This window comes from Phodopus roborovskii, unplaced genomic scaffold (genome assembly GCF_943737965.1).
Source record: "Phodopus roborovskii unplaced genomic scaffold, PHOROB, whole genome shotgun sequence".
In the NCBI taxonomy this organism is placed as follows: Eukaryota; Metazoa; Chordata; class Mammalia; order Rodentia; family Cricetidae; genus Phodopus; species Phodopus roborovskii.
This window is the reverse complement of record NW_026126547.1, coordinates 3,555,156-3,572,884: the sequence shown is the minus strand read 5'-3', so window position 1 is coordinate 3,572,884 and position 17,729 is coordinate 3,555,156. Positions and strand designations below refer to the sequence as shown.

At 40.0% G+C, this 17,729-nt stretch overlaps 1 protein-coding gene across 1 annotated transcript in view; it reads right to left on the bottom strand.

Annotated features, from left to right (window-relative positions):
* The window catches only part of Abca13 (ATP binding cassette subfamily A member 13), a 421,036-nt gene that overhangs the window by 330,984 nt on the left and 72,323 nt on the right, over positions 1 to 17,729 (bottom strand). Inside the window, 4 exon segments of the mRNA XM_051200607.1 lie at positions 1,106 to 5,871; positions 7,937 to 8,051; positions 15,743 to 15,882; positions 16,517 to 16,722. Coding sequence (XP_051056564.1) covers positions 1,106 to 5,871; positions 7,937 to 8,051; positions 15,743 to 15,882; positions 16,517 to 16,722 — 5,227 coding nt within the window.

The window sequence follows — 17,729 nt, the reverse complement described above, 5'->3', positions numbered from 1 at the left end:
TTATATATTGTTCTGAATATTAAAAGTACTAGCAGATGGTTTGGCCAATCTGTGATGCCTGTGATGTGTCTCCTTGGCGAAGCTGACCATAACTTCAACATGCTCTTTACTCCAAGTGTCTGAGCTGGGCAAACTTCAGGGAGGAGTCCCTTGAAGGCACTGGATGAGAGGTAGTGGCCATTTTGTAACACAAACATGACTCCTCCCAGCTACAGATGCCAAAACTAAACTAAGATCCTGCAGAGAGGGGCTCTAATGCAAGTAAGTGTTTAAAGTACCCAAAGAGTTAACTTCAGATATTCGGAAGGCAAGCTGTCTTTAAAAAGCCAGCCAGTCGTCTAGAAGGGGTTAGAAGGCTGTATAAGAGTCTCTGAGACCCCCTGACTTAGAGACCCCAATAGGAACTAGGCAGTCAGCTTTGGCTCTGTGACCCCCAGTTGTTAACTGGGCTACAAACTTTAGCTCATGGCAGAACTGGCATCCCTGCTACTCTGTTTATCCCTTCCTGTGCCCTGCCCCTCTAAGGTTGGATGTGCGTATCTAGTCTCCAAAGCCACAGGAATCAACTTCGTGCACAGCGGTTTGCTGTACTGCTTGCTTCCTGGGTGTCTCCCCAGTAATACAACATAGAGTAAATAGGAATTTCTCTCTAGAACATTCACTGGTAACATTAGATATTTTAGAAGATTTTGAATAAAAATAATATGATTATTTTAATGGTTCCATATACAAACATTAGGCTTGTATTCAGTCTTGTATTTGTGATGAAATAGATAATACCATAGTTGAAAGAGTGACCATCCAAAATGTACATGTAAATCCATTCAAAATAAATTTTTTTACTCTATGTAGGGAAGAATTTCTTGTCTTGATGATCTGAATTGAACAAGCAATACACAAGTGATGAACAGAGGCTGGGTTTGAATGTTTACAGGTTAAGTGGAAATTGAAATTGTGTTACCTTATTGCAATCATAAAATGCTCATTGTGACAAAAACTCACTTCAAAGGCCATTCCAAATTCAGGTACAGGAGCTATGATAGGCATCTCTCTACTCCAGAAAGTGAGCCAGCTGGGATTCACTACCAGGATGACTATATGAAACTAAAATGCACTCACCTCATCTCTGCAATGAAACCTCTATGGAGGTCTTTTAGCAGAAGTGATATTTTATTTTCAGGCATTCCATTTAGCAAAGAGAAGAAGAATGTCTCCAAAAGCTGCTTCAGGAAACTCTCTGTGCTCCCTGCAGTTTCCCCACCATTTTTGGACTGTGTGTGATTCAAGATGAGAGTAATGAAATCCATTATTTGAAGGTCGGTGCCACTGAAACTCAGAGGGGTTTCCTGAGAATGTTCAGCGAAGTTACTAACTAAATTCATCACAATGCTTTCAAGAAGTAACTGAAGAGTTGCGAAGTTAGTTAGTTGCTCTTGATTTAGTATATGAGTGAGAACACCAACATCAAAACTGCCTTCTTTAGTACTGTTTCTGAGATAGCCCAAATATGTAGCAAGATCCCTGGCCAGCATAGTTACATCAGTTGAATTCCCACTAGTCATGGCATCAAGTAGTCTTTGTATCAACCTGAAGTAATCTTCATTTTCATACTCACGGAGCCAATGTTCTATGAGAAATAAAAAGCCTTCAGTAATTTCTGACATCTTCAACGGTGATGAATCCAGGATTTCCAGAAGCTGGGGACGTTGGACAGTTGTGTTTTGAAGAGCCATTATGCCTCTGATCTTTTTGCTAATATCAGAAAGTAATTGTCCTAGACTTGAGTTACTGGTAGGGTCTTTGGTGGTTTGTTTAAAGTCAAACCACAGTTCTTCAAAGTTGTAAATTGCTTTATCGGTTTTAATTAAATTTAACAATGAGTTTGGGCTCCTATCTGTATGATTTATATTCAGAAAGTTTGTAATTGGTGATAGTAGATAGTGAGTACTGTTCCTTAAACTCCAAAAAGCAGAAATCAATTTGAAGATCCTCTCCAAATTTAAGTAAACATTTTTTTGGACAGATGTATCTGTGACTTCAGTAATGTTAAGGATCTTGTATAAGTTATCTAGCCTGTCCAGAATGTTTTCATGAAGTAGAAAGTTTGTAAAATTTGCATATTTTAGCTTTTCTATGACTTGCAAAGCACTTTGCTTAATGGTACCAATAGGACAGAGTTCTGGGATGCTGCCATTGACTTGATTCCCAGAAGGTGACATGAAGGGTAACACCTTATGCCAAAGTCCCTGCAGAGTCTTCACAGGTACATATTTAACATGGAAGATCTCCAACAGCTCCGAGAGAATAGAATTCCAGTCTGCAAACTCATGCATCACACAGACCACTTTCCTGGTTATTTCCACTCCAGAGTTTTCATTTATGCACTGGGAATCACTTGAGTGTGGCAGATGAAGAAAATTCAGTATACTGATCACCATGTGGTAAAAGGAAGAAGATGTGTACCCCTGGACATCACAGCCTTCTACCTCAGGATTTTCCTCAAGCCCGGAAGTTGTGTGGTTCAAGCACCAAGCCCTGGGAAGGCACATTAAAGCCTCTGAAATAACGGCTGGCTTGTCAGATACTAACTCCACTGTATCCAGAAGAGTTTTAATCACATTGGCGAAGTCTTCCTTGCTGGTATTGAACGCCGTTATTCCATGAAGAAGTGTGAAGTTATAAATGTCCCTGAGGCTCTCTGTGATGTTTTTATCTGTGACCCTCTGCATGAGCCTCACAATATGGGGAAGAGCGTAATATACATCCAACACAGTGTTCACCACTTCCTTGGGAAGCAGGCGAGAGAGGCGCAGCAGGTGATTAACGCTCCATGAATGTGAGCTGTCTACAAATGTTTCCACTAAGCCAACAAGCACATGGACCCCTAAATTGTCAACCCCTGACCTGCTGAGATTCTTAAAGAAACTCATTAAGTTTTCACCAATTTGACCCAGCTGGCCTACTAAGAGCTCTATGTCTGCCTTCTTGAGAGAATGCAGGAAAGATGTCACTTTCTTTAAAACTTGAGCGTGATCTGAACTTTGGGGAATATTGAAACGGAATGCAGGCATTAAAGAGTTGAAAACATCCCGTGTCAGTTGGATACAGAAACCTACAGCTTTCAATATTTCATGTGGGACAGTTTCTGATGAATTCCAAAGATCATGAGTTGAGTTGAGAGCAAAGTAATTAGCTAAGCGGTAAATGGAATTGCCTAAACGGCTTATATCGCTTTCCTTTGGACTGGTAGAGAATACACCAAACACTGCTTCAGTGTCAGAAGAGGAATTATTTCTGAGGACACTATGGAAACTACCTTTTAAAAGTTTCTGCATTTCCTTCCCCAGTGTTATGATGTGCTGCCAAATATTCTGAAACTGATCAGGAATGTCATCTGACATTCCTCTGGGTCTCAGAAATAAGTCCTTGATATGCTTCCAGTCAGACAAGGAGGCAAAATCATAATCTCTTGTTAAATTGGTGATGATCATATTTATGTGTTTTATGGAATCATTGAAGAGAGCAAATAAACTCTCAAATTCATGGACCTTCTCTTTTCCTAAGCCTATAGTAACTATAATATTTAGAAAGTCAGTTATGTCTTTCAGGTAAACAGTCACACAATTTATATATGACTCATTTGATGGGCAAAAGGGTATCTTCTTATTTAGTGCCCAAGTTAGAATTTTCAATGCAGAGTTCATTTTGTTCTCTATATCCTTAAAGCTTCCCAAAGTGCTGTGAGGATGGCTGGGTGAGGAACTTGAGTTATATAACATACACAGACTATTTATGACATCTATCCACTCAATGCACCCTTCCAGGCTGGTACTTGTGTTCTTCGATGAAAATATGGAACTTAACATAGCCAGAATATGTGCTGGCTTCTTAGAAGTGTTCACAAGTAATGAATTATCTTTGGAAATCAACTCAGTTAGATTCTGGAAAATATATGCACATGATAATAAAGTTCTATCCTGTGACACATTCCTAAGAAGTAATATTGTTTCTCTCAGTTCAGTGATGCCACCGGTAAATTTGCCTCTATGATCTGTGAGATCATTGGAAAGAAAGTTATTTATCAGATCACCATTTCTATCCACATAGTCTGAGGCTTTGCTCAACTCAATGAAGACATCAAAGAGGGGATATAAAAACTCCCAGCTTGTGTTTGTTTTCATTAGAAATGTCTTCAGCTGGTGCAGGGAGGTTTCCATGGTGACAAAAGATTTCTCTACTTGGTCCAGGTTAAGTGATCGCACTGCAGCTAATTCATTACCTAATGCTACCCAAAGATCCCTGAGGACCAGGAGGCCATCCCAGTCATGAAAGTCATTCTCCTGAGTTACATTTTTAAATAAATCTAATATGAGTCCAGCAGTATGATAAGTGGGGACTATTCCTCGGCAGGTTTTAGAAATGTTCCCATCATTTCCCAGTTCATCCAAAAGCTGAGTGATACCAACATGAAGAAAAGTAAAAATATTCAGGTCAAGTTTAAATATTTGAGAAATGCTTCCCCAGATCTCAGTCCAGGTCTGAATCCATGAAAGGGTGCACTGAATGGCCATGAATTCACTGATCGCAGTGCCATTTACTGAGAGGTTTGAAAACAATTGTGTCCATGGGAAAGGAAGTGAAGCTCCTTCATTTCCTGAATAATTCACTGAAGAAATGGTTGCATTTCCAAGAATGGTGCATTCACTCAGCAGCAGGGTCCCTGCTGAAGCATTGGAGAACTGATTGACATACTGAAGTAAAGAAACACGAAAGCCTTCATCCACTGCAAACAGCTGCTTGAGGCCTGTCAAAGTAGCATGAATCACTCCTGGTGCCAGGCCCTCGGCAGACATCAGCGACTGGGCTTGAAGCTCCAAAAATTTTAAAATTGAAAGCAATTGCTGACAGTAAGATACTTCCAGTATTGTCCCAAGAGCCTCTGTTGTCTCAGATAAAAGCAAAAGTGCTTTGTGGATGTTTTGGATATTAAGCTGCTTTATGAGATCCAAAATGTATCTAGAGAGCCAAGTAAGATAAATTATCAAAGACTCTCTATTCTGAACATTAAGGAATTTATGAAAGTATTGGTAAAGCGAAGAATAGGTCTGCAGAAGAAGAGTTGCATCTCTGTCTTTGAAGACATTTATACAAGCCAAAATGTCATTCAGTTCTTGTTTCTGGGGTTCAGAAAGGGCTGAGAAATGCTCAGACATGTTCTGCAGAGCATAGATGGTGTCCAGAGCTATTGAGACTTGTTCCTGTGTCAGGAAGCTAAATTCATAGAGACTGTGTATTATAGCCCTGCTTAAGTGTATAAAGTCTGTGTTCGCAGCTGGTGAGTTGGGCCAATAGGCATGGAACAATTGGGAGAGATTAAAGCTTTTGCTATGAATTTTCTCATATTCTGGAACAGAAAAATTTCCAAGTGTGGATGAGATTTCAAATTTAGCTCTTCCTCCTTGTGAAGTGCCATTGAGCCAGAATCCTCGCAGTTCTGGGTTAATTTCAAGAAGTATTAATTCAATGAATCTCAAAATATTTTTGGATTCCCTCCTCATCCAATGATTTTTAAGACTTTGAATTTTTTCAATAACCAGTTTCTGAATTTCCTGAAGTTTCTGAGCATCACCATCATGTGGGTCTCTCTCTAAACTTTTTAAGCGATTTATCCATGGAACGCTTCTATTCAGAACAAGGTCACTGAGAGAAGAGAAACTATGAAATTCAGGAGCAGTGAGTGAGCCAGAAGGGTCGAACAACAAAAATTCCTCCAAAAACTCCACAAGTGACAAAAGAATGCTCGTCTGTCCATTTTCAAAGGCATGCATCTTCTTGTCCACCACTAAAAGGTGCTTTGTGAAATTTAAGACCCTGTAATACAGACAGAATTGTTTCATTATCATAGAAAGAAAATTTCATCTAACATTACAGCTTTCTAAGACAGTGATCATTTCTAATGACCAAAATGAAACATTTTCTAGACAATACATCCTTCACTTCATGCCAAGCTAATATAAGAACCTATTATTATGTTAGAAATCCCAACATGGCCACATCTATTTAACTTAAAATGTTCTCCCTATTATCATAAAGTATGCATTTTAAATCACATTGCCCTATGAATCAATATGTATGACTGTTTTTTTTTGTTTGTTTGATTTTGTTTACCAAGTAACATTTCATTTATTGTGTCTAGTGTTCTGTCTGTATGTATCTCTGCAAACCGGAAGAGGTCACCAGACCTCATTACAGACAGTTGTGAGCCATCATGTGATGGGAATGTCATTCTGAATATGTTTCTTATACTGGTTAATGAATAAAACACTGTTGGCCAATAGGAAAGTAAGATAGGTGGGGCTAGGAGACAAGGAGGAAAGAGGAAGTAGTAAAAAACCGTACGCTTTACAATCATGTGGTTATCAGGAATTGAACTCAGGACTTCTGGAAGACCAGCTAGTGTTCTTAACCACTGTGTCATCTCTCCAGCCCCAATGTGTGTGATTGTTAAGCACAAATTTGCCATTTATGCCTGATGAATGGTTTCATGTTTCCTTTCAAAAGGCCATGGGCTCCCGAGATAAATCAAGTAATGGATGCAGCAATGTGAGTAGCTGCCTCACACTCTTTCCTGCACAAACAGCTGCTTCCACCACCATGCCTTCTCTGCCCTGACAGGCTTAAATCCCCTGAGATCATGAACTAAAACGTGGTTAGGTATTTTGCCACAGCAATAAGGCAGGTGACTGACGAAGGTGGGGAGTAGAGCACATTTAACAGCAAAGAAGGAGTCACATGCCATGAGTAATGCTGACACAAAGATCCAGTCGGATCTGTGACTTACTCCCACAACTATAGTCTGACCTCATCCCTACTGACAGTACGTTGACATGTCAATATTTTGATCTTATGAAAAATGATTTTATTTAACAAAGCTTCTCTATTAACATATAGCAGGAGCAAAGCCCAGGTCTCCTTAAGCTGAATCCAGCTTCCTTGGCATCAGTTGTACCTAATCTCTAATATTTTCATCCACTGAATCAACACTAGGTTAACTAACTATCCTCTTCATTTAATAATTCCATGCTATCTCCAGTGAGTTCATAGATATAAAATGAAAACATGTCCTTAGAGCACATTCAGATTGCTTTCGTTGCTCTTGTTAGAGCTGTTGAGTAATTGAGATGTTCAGGACATAGAATGAACAGAGGCTGATTTTGCAGAGGTCATCCTGTTGACTTTCCTTCTATGCCCTTGAGGAAATCTTCCCCAGTTTAAGGAAATTCAGGTCTGTGGAGGGATAGCTGAATGGCTTTGAAACTTTGGTATCTGAAAGAACTTCTAGTGGAGTTTGTAAATGCACAAGAAACCTGGGCCCTAGTTAGAGGATTTAGCATATTGGAGTGAGGTTCACACTCAACAGCTTGAGCAAACTTTACAGTTAAGTTTGGACCCCTTCTGACTCTGAGTTCTTCTATTTATAGGTAAGACTTCTGCCCAATCCAACCCCAGCACAGTTCACAAACACGAGAGCTTCAAACATGGCAAAAATATCTGTGACCGTACATTAAAACACCATCTCAAAGCATGTGATGAAATAGCAAAGCAGGAAATACCCCGGCATATTTACTTCCAAAGATCACCCCTCCCTGCAATTACTACAACTGAAATCATTGACCCTGTGTTGAAGTGCCAAGCAATGACAGGCTGTTCTTAAATAAATGTTTTATTCTTAGATCATCTGTTATCATTCATGCTACTGTTTAGGACAATCCTATTCCTGTGATCACACAGTTGATAGACAAATGGTCACTAGATGCCTGATATGAAACACACTGTCACTGTTTAAACTGAGCTCATAGCCATTGAATAATGACTAGCCTATGATTGGCATTTGCGTATGACAATTAATACCTGCAAGTTGGCTTCTAAAACTTACCTGGCTATGGAAGTTATTGGGGACTTCATAATGTTATTGAAAAATACAAAGTACGTATCAATAATGGCTTTCCAATCCATGTTTTTTGTATAACAAGGAGAGTCGTCAGAGAAAGCTAAAAAAGAAACATCAATAATCTGAGTACAATAGTCAAGCAAAATATATAGCAGATAACCTAGTCTGTCTGAAAAATTACTAAAGAGGTTTTGGAAATTTGTGGTTTGATATCTGCTTCCAGTCATGATGAAGCAATCAGACACTGGACAATGAAGAAGACTGACGTGCAGAAGACACCCCTGTCTACCATGCAAGGGGAGACCAGACCTGTGATTATCCCCACTCATCAATGTAGAGAGACACTAGGACCAAGTACAAGGAAGAGGGGGTCTGCAGCTCATTGCACATGCTGTGTTGGCAAGAAGCTTAAAGTGTAAAAGAAAGAATGCCAGAAGAGTTCTTCAAAGAGCATGTATCCTTCTAGTGTCCAGATGAAAACTAACTATGCATCTGAGGACACTGCTTGAGATTACGAATCTTCACCCCCAAAACACTGAAGGTGTTTGTTTAGTGGTCACACATTAACAGGAACATACTCTTGCTCACAGCTATATTGAAACATTTTACAATTCATAAATTATCCAGCACAGTAAGTAAAAAGGATTTTCAGAGCTATGGGCAATCTCTAGAGATGACTGAGCTGAGTAACAAATTGTTAAAGAGGAGGTGTCCATCTCTTGGCATTGCAATACATATATAAACATATTCGGTCATAGCCACCCCTCTCCTGAGATGCATGGTGCTCATGAGTCACAGGTTCGACACACCAACTTTAAAGCAGTCCTATGACTAGGAGTGTAGTTCAGTGGCAGGTACAAAGCCCAGTGTATAAATCCCCATAACGGAGAGTGGTGATAGCTGGGAACCCAGGACCTTTAAAGGACTAAGCTTTATTAATTTATTTCAAGAATAACTATAAGAATAAAATTTAATAGCACAGAATAAGGATCAAATCAGTATTTGGCATCCAACCAAAAGTTCCAGACATACAAAGAATGAAATATGATGAGAAAAATAATTGGTCAAAATGGATGGACATGATGGAATGATTCTGAACAGGAACCACACAACATGGTATGTGCTGTTTATTTTATACTGTATAATTTACACAGTTCAGTTAAAAGGCAAAGCTTTTCAGGATGGATAAAATAAAAACTAATCATATAGTGTATGTAAGAAATATATGTAAAAGATAAAGACAAAAAGAAAAGATCTATGACTCTCAATATTAATCAACAAGAAAACTATCAAACAATGTTGAATTCAGGTGACAATGTTGTCATTTCATGATGTTAAAGGCATCAAGTCATCAAAAAAGCATAATAATTCCAAACAAGTGCACACTTGACAACAGAATTCCAAAACACAGGACACAGAAACAAAGCACAAACAGAAATAGGCTAATTCATGTTGTGCTCTAGGATGTAATTAGACTAGAAACAATATCATCAAAAATGGAGAATTTGCATAATTCTAACAATGTAAACTACCTGATGCTCAAGAACCATTCCACCCAGGGCCAAAACAATGTTGATTCCCTTCCTGGACACATGGGACAATTATCAAAACTTCAAACAAACTACACACACACACACACACACACACACACACACACACACGACTGGTGGTATAAGGAGTGTTCACAGACTAAAAGAGAATTAATTGGAAATCAGTAACAAAAATATAACTGAAAATCCAACATTTTGAAAATGAAATGATACACCTGTGAATTACTCATTGTTCAGAAAAGAAACTGAGAAGTTACGGTGTGACGAAGATGTTTCGAGGGTATATACAGATTTATGTATTTCAAATGTGTTTTATTTTGTTATGGGTTTTTCCAAACAAAAATGTTTCTAACTTCAAGCAAGCAATTTAACCTCCTTAGCATCTATTTCTCAAGTAAAATTGCAGAAGACTCATTCATTATGCCTCATCAAGTTCCCACTAAAATAACTACATGCCTATGGGGGAAAGATTGAAACACTCCAGCAAACTAAGTCAGAGGTGTATGATATGGAATAAGAACAGGGTTGATGCTAACAGAAAATAAAAGAGTAAAACAGAAATTTTTAAGCAAGAAAAAAGGATAAAATTATCCACAGTAAACTCTTCTGCCATTCTTTGTGAAGAAGTTCAATCCAGATGCTCATTTCAGTGGAGAGAAAAAGAGGTGGCTTCTATTACGCGTCTTCAGTTCTTGTTAGGCACCTTATTTATATACATCGTCTCAGGTCTTCATGATAAGACACTATTAAAGTAAGCTTTTTTAATTACCTTATCAAAAGTAAAAGTAATATCCTTGATATTGCTGGTTGGCTCAATTAAATCTGTCAGATGCAATATTTGTTCTCAGCTGCTTCTACAACCCATGCTATCAAATCACACTCCACCCCTGCTTGGTCTACGAGGTAAAACTGTACTCTAAAATGGATAGTAGCCAAATCTATTTACTAAACCATGCCATGTCTCCTTTATACCACAGTCTTATTGTCTGTGTTTGTCTCATTTTTGTTGCCAGCTTAAAGGAGGATGAAGAGATGAGTGATGTGAAATCTGAAGATGAACGCACAGCTGCAGGATGTTTTGCTATGGTGTGTTTTTCTCACGTTGCTATTTGGTGATTTCCAAATGTTTGTATGCTTACATGTCCCTTGGACATCTTACAATGCACATTTAGACTATTCTGCAGGTCTGAGGTGGGGCTGTGATCTGCATTGCTAATGAGATGCCAGCTGTTGCTACTGTTCCAGGGACCACACTGTTAGTAGCAAGGATGTAGGCAATTATCTGGGTATAGCATACATAACATAAACAAACAAACAAAAAAAGGAGGGGGGGAGAAAGTCAAATGGCCATAGTCCACTAAATATACTTAATATCAGCCCCCTTGTTAGCTAACCAACTTTCCATTTAACAGTTAAAATTGCTGAATAATCAAAGGCTTCATAATTTGAAGTCCATTGTAGAAAGATTTGCTAGTTTGATTGTGACTGAAGTACTATAAGGAGAAATATCTCTCTGTTTCTGCCTGTTAAATGCATTCATCCTTCAAGTCCGGCTTCATGTGATGAGTTATCGGTGAACACAAGCCTTTCCTGGACCTTTTCTCTACTTTTGTCTATTTCCCTCACTAACTTGGGCCCCTTTTAGGTTTCTCCCTTGCACCACAGGGTCTCAAATTAAGTGTCCCACCTTTGATTTAAAAGATAACTGTCCTTTCCAAAAGTCAGGGAAACTTTCCAAACAGTCAAGACAAGTAGACATCCATTCTCCCCTTCATCATCCCAATAACAAGAAACTGGGAAGGGAGCTCCTTCCAATTCCAGGTTCCTTAACTGTTAAGACATTGCCCCAGGAAGACATTTAATTGGAAGACCAAACACATGCCTTCCTCTCCAATCATCCCCCAAAGGTCTATAAAATATCAAGAGAAAACAGAAGGCTGTTGAACCTACAGATGAGATGGGTGGAAAGGGAAGGAGCAGTGGATGGTGGCTACTAACATCTACAAGTAGGAATATAAGTGAACAAAGGGGTTCAGTCAGGCGGAGCAGAAACAGTTTGTCTCAACAGGTTCTCCTTGTAACTCTTAATAAGACCCATGAATTAGAGAACAAATGTCCTAGTATGTAAGAGATAGAACTAAAAATGGACATGTAGCTTGAGACACAATTTTTATGATACTATTTTTATATAAATTTTAAACAAGCTTATTTTACATATCAATCCCAGTTCCCTAACTCTCCCCTAGCCCCCCAACACCCATCCCATCCCCTTTCTGCTCCCTAGGGAGGGTGAAGCCTTCCATGGGGGAATCTTCAAAGTCTGTCACATCATTTAGAGCAGGGCCTAGGCCCTCCCCCATGTGCCTAGGATGAGAGAGTATCCCTCTATGTGGATTGGGCTCCCAAAGTCCATTTGTATATTAGGGATAAATACTGATCCACTACCAGAAACACATTTTTAATGAGGAAAATTATGACATAGTCTCTCCATCACCCCAGACAGAAAAGTGCCCCTCCATGTCAGCAGAAGACTAGAAATTTGCTGATCTGGGGAAATGAAATTGGCTGGAACTAACTTAGAGTATCAGTGCATGTGATGGTGTGAATGACACACCCTGCTGGCAATATAGAAGACTACTTCAATTGCTCATTCTCACAGTGAAGTTCTCATCAGCTCCCTTATTTCTAAGAGCACTGGAAATCATGTCTAACCATGTTCCCCTGAGTGCTGTCTGCCAACAGTCTTCTGGAGAACTCTCTTTTGAATGCTTCAGAGAAATCAACTTATCCCAGAAGAAGAAAAAAGGTACACATCTATACCAAGCTATGAAGGCCAGCTGTGGGGAGAGATGGCTTATAACCTCATCACCTGAGCAGGACAGAGCCCATCAGCTGACAAGAACCCCGGCACATGGTATTTCCTGTGGGCAGGAAGAGCTTTTGTTCTTACACAGAATGGACAAGAAGCACCTCAGAGCATCAGAGCCTAAATAGAATTTTCCATATAAAAGAGATGTCCCACACAGAAAAAAAAATCAACAAAAATAAATATAAAAATCTGCATTCAACCTGGGCAGTGGTGGTACCCATCTTTAATCCCAGCACTCAGGAGGCAGAAGCAGACAGATCTCTGTTAATTTGAGGCCAGCCTGGTATACAAAGGGAGTTCTGGAAAAGCCAAGGGTATTACACAGAGAAACCTGCCTCAAAAAACAAACAAAAAAATCATCATTCAATTTTTTTTTAAAAAAAGACTGCTTTGTGATAAGAAAATAGATGCACAAGAAGCTATTTTCAATGAATACCTAAAGGGCCTAGGAAGGTCTTCAGAATAAATAAAAAAAAAATCTTAAAAGTGTTTTAAATAAAATAAAGGAAAAGTCTCAGAAAAATCATCCTGAAAGATTATAAAATTACATAGGGCAAAGAATCACCAGCCTATAATTCACACCACCAGAGAAACTAGGATACAAAGAGGATTCTAAGAGATTCATACAAGGACCCTCACAGGAGGGAAAAGGAACAAGATCTCCTGAGTATATTGGGAGTGGGGGTAGTGAGTGGAGAGGGGGCTAGGAGAAAGAGAAAGGGAGGAGAGGAAAGCATTGGGACTAGGAAGAATGGGTCAGGGGAAGAATAGATGAGAGAAAAGGGAGAGAGAGAGAGAGACCATAAAAGAGAGAGCCATTATAGGTTTCCAGAGAAAACTGACTCTAGAGAAATGTCCAGAGACCTACAAGACTGACCCCAACTAACAATTTGAGCAACCGTGGAAAGGCTACCATAAGTGCCCTTCCCTGATAATGAGATTGATGACTAACTTAACCAGCATCACAGAGCTCTCATCTAGTAGCTGATGGAAACAGAAGCAGACACCCACAGCTAAACACTGAGCTGAACTGGAATCTAGATACAGAGAGGGAGGACAAGAGCAGGCTACAGAAACCCACAGAGACAGCTGACCTGAACAAGGAGGAGCTAATGGGCCCCCAGACTGATAGCTGGGAATCCAACATGGCACTGACTCAGACCCCCTGAACATGGATCTTAGTTAGAAGGCCTGGGCAGTCTAAGGGACCTTTGACAGTGGAACCAAGATGTATCCCCTGGTGCACAAAAGGACTTTGGGAGCACATTCCCCATGGAGGGATACTCCCTTAACCTAGAGGTAGGAAGGAGGGCCTAGTTCCTACTCCAGATGACTTGACAGATTTAGATGACCCCTCCAGGAAGGCATCACCCTACATGTGGAGTGGGGGGGGCATGGGATGGGAGGGTGGTCAGGGGGGGGCATGGGAGGGTGGAAGAGAGGGAGGGATGGAGAGGGAACTGAGATCGATATGTAAAATAAGAAAAATAAATTAAAAAAAGAAGTAAAAAAAGATTATAAAATTAGAGAATCATATAAAAGGAACAATGGGTGACTAACAGAAGTTCTAGAATGAAAGCAAAATGCAGGTGTTAAGGTACAAAAGGAATAATGCGAGAATATTTTCCAAACTATTAATTATTGAGTAGGAATGACTTACTGAGTATATATACAGAATGATGCAGTTTTCAAAGTTCATGTTTACAGAAGTCTCCCTGAAATTTCAGGATACTGGTACTAAAAAGGGAAACTTGAGATTATCCATTAGAATGGAAAAACACATTTTGAAAGATTTATTTTTATCTTAATTCAAGAGGGTTTTTTAGCAGGAATAGAAAAATAAAGACTACAGGCAAGAATAGGTGCTGAAAAGGAAGATGGGTGGTAAAGGAGACGGCTAACATTCGGGATGATCATCCAGGCCAGGAGGATGCTTCCAACACCCTTGAAGTTCAGAGCTTTCAGAGTATAACCAGAAAGAACTGCAAGATCTGTCTGTCCAGTGAGGTGAAGGTTTACAACTGAGAGCCAGGGAGGAAGACTCTCTGGCAGTCTGTAAAGGCAGCGATTTGCAGGAGGGAAGAAAGAAAACCAGAGAAAGAATAATAAATTCTCACTGCCAGCTGTGAATCCTATGAACTACAATAATGACTGACCTGACAAGACATGCCTACCGGTACAATAGAGACATGAACATCGTGGGAGTAACCAACCATCTCACTAGACATGAACATCATGGTAGTAACCAAACATCTCACTTTCTGATTGGACTAAGTTCTGTTCCACAAGATGAAACCCACATCTGACGCCACTGTGAGCTAAGAACCTATAGCTAGACAAATCATAGACTCTAGAGGAGAATCTAATACTATTATTTTGCTAAATGAACATAGTATTAAACTGACTCATAATGACTTACCGTTATACTCATAGATCAAGTCATCTCTCAATCCTTATCTAAGAAAATCTATTTTCAGTAGATGTTGATTAACACAGAGACCCACAAATAGACAAAGTGCAGCGAATAAAACACTGCAAAATGCTAGGCCCTAAAAGGAACATATATACCATACCATACCCCCCATCCATGTCTCAGGCATCAGTTCAGAAGAAGGAGTTGAAAGAGTGTAAGAGCCAAGCGTGGTGAATGACCACAAGAAACAGTGTCTTCTGGACACAGAGGGCAGCTGCACATATGAAATCGCAGCAGTTGCAAAAGCATGCGCAAGACCTGTACAACCCCAAGCCAGACCAAATCCCTGCATGGGGAAGAGAGCTAGGCATACAATCACACCCCTCACCATAGAGAGGTAATTGCTTGCTGCTAGAAGAGGTAGAGACAGTTTTCTCTAAGAGACTAGCCCCTGGTAAGTCAACCATACTCAAGTGAAAGTCACACATTCTACAGTAGTTATGCAGCACAAATTGGACTTGAGAGGTTTTAAAGTTACAAAAAAGTTACAAAAGTTACAAAAGGATGCAAAAGTTTGATGAAGAGGGGAGAAAGTGGGTCTGAGAAGAGTTAGAGGAGGGATGAATTTAATCAGAAGGTATGCATAACTCTCAGTGAAGTAATAAAATTAGAAAAATAAATGTTTTCATCCAAACAAGAGACAATTTTGAGGGTGAAAAAGATCTCTGTGAATAGTGCTGGGAGAACCTGGTCAGACAAAGAAAGGCAGTTTGGGGAGTCTGATCCCAACTATAAGGAAACCCTGCACACAGTGACCATATCAACTAGCAGTGTTGGAGGGATGTCCACTTACGCCTCACCCCCCCCCATGACACATGATAGCACTTCATAACGCAACTCTGTGTTACTAAGGGGGGAATACACCACACATTTCCTGTCATTAAGACCTCTCAACTTACATGGCAGACTGTTCTGGAAACTTTCATGCATGTTCACATATCGAGTCAATTCACATGTCTTCCTGATGATCCCTATGAAGATTTTCCAATACAATACATGCTCCAGGGACATTTGTCCTTCTTCAAGTATGTGAGACATCCTAGAGCCAAAACAATACAGAAAGCTAGAACTTACTAACAGTTTTCCCATTGCTGTATAACTACATGCCAATCTAAAGACAATGCATGCAAATGTCTGACAGTCCACATTTTTTAAAAAAAATTAGAATCTTTGAAATGGTTCACTTAACATCTATTAATTCCTCTATCCTGATTTAGATGATAAGGGAAACCATTTATGACAATACATAAAACACAAAACAAAGAGTAGATCAAGAGGAAACAAATACAACATTATAAAATAAACTTTGAGGCTGAGAAACATGCATTCCTATTTGAGTGCAAGCTTAATGTGGCTATTGATGAAAAGGGTCATGAAATAGAGATAAGGTACAGCTCATATTGATAGTCTCCCATATGGAAATTCTAACTATGTGACAAACACTGGCCTTGGTTACACACAGACTTTGGGTTTCTCATAAAAGGTTGTCAGTGGTTAAGCATGGAAACGGTTTGATGTGTTACAGCTTTCAGAAGCTTTCTTATAATAGCAACAGGCTACTGCCCTTAAAGCACCTTTATATATTCTGTTCTTGAAGGATGGAACATTTGATGGTGAGCCATCATTGCATAGCACCTGAAATCCTGCCCATGCCCCATCCAGCACATACTTACACTGTGGAAACAAGCTGGTACTCACAGCCACCTGGAGAGATACCTTTCTCAGGTGACATGGCAGCTCCTGGCAGCTTGAAGACCCGAGAACAAGTAAAGTTCACTTCTGACAGCTGTGTCCCAAGTTCCTGCCAACCTAAATGCCCAAATTGTTCTGAAACTGGTTCATCCGTATGTGCCACAATGACATCTTGCAAACTATGACCCTTAAACAAAAGAGAAGATATCACCTGTCAAAAGCTGAGCCATTTCATGTGGGCACTTCAGGTGTAGCCCACTTATGCTCAGTTATCAAGGTTTCATATGAACTATAGAACACTCTAGACTCTGACTTTTACTCATGTTCCATACAGCCTCCACATAAAGCCTTACCCAGTAATTAAAGTCATCTTTATCTCCCACTTTATCAGTCACCTGATAGATACTCTAGTGTCATAGCCATGTGTGCTGGATGGCCTCCCCAAATGTGGTGGAAGAACAATTAACAAAGTCCTCAGAGAAGAAGATATGATAAACTCCCTCTTGGTGACCCCCTCCCACAGTCCCTCCAGGGTGGGCCCTGACTCTCACTAGTCCATAAATGCAGCAGAGTGACTTGCACAAATTTCAGTCCGAGTAGCTGTCACAAACTTGAAAACTTTGCTTCCTGTCCATTTTTGGAATCCTTGAATATCGAGGAAGCCCACATGGCCTTATTACAGAGAAAAGATGAACTCCATGACTTCAGTCTAGCCAAACTTCCCAAGCCCAGTCTTTATGACCACAGATCACAGTTCAACATCTGTAAGACTGTGAGAACTCCAGCTGCCTGAGCCCCCTTCAGCCCCCAGAGTCATGAGAGATCAGAGAGTTGGTTTTCAGCCACTGAGATTTGGGGTAGTTTGTTAGGACAGATCACTTAGCTTCCAGATGAAAGGCTTTCTCATACAGCTGAAGAGGAATTCTTGCCGCCCGCTGATCCCTGTGAGGCAGTCCAGGCTCCACATGGGCTTTTCCCATGTCAGCATGACTTCATATATACCTTTCTGTCTAACTAGCATTGGCTATGGCTTTTCTTAGCTTCCAGGTTTCCTCCACATTTAAAACTCATAAACTTTGGGGAAACGTCCAGATGCTGAACTGCTTTGCGCTCGTGTTATCGGCCCTGCTCAAGCCCAAGAAGATCTTCATGTTTGTGCTGTACATCCCTTGGCACATGTAATAGATGCGGAGA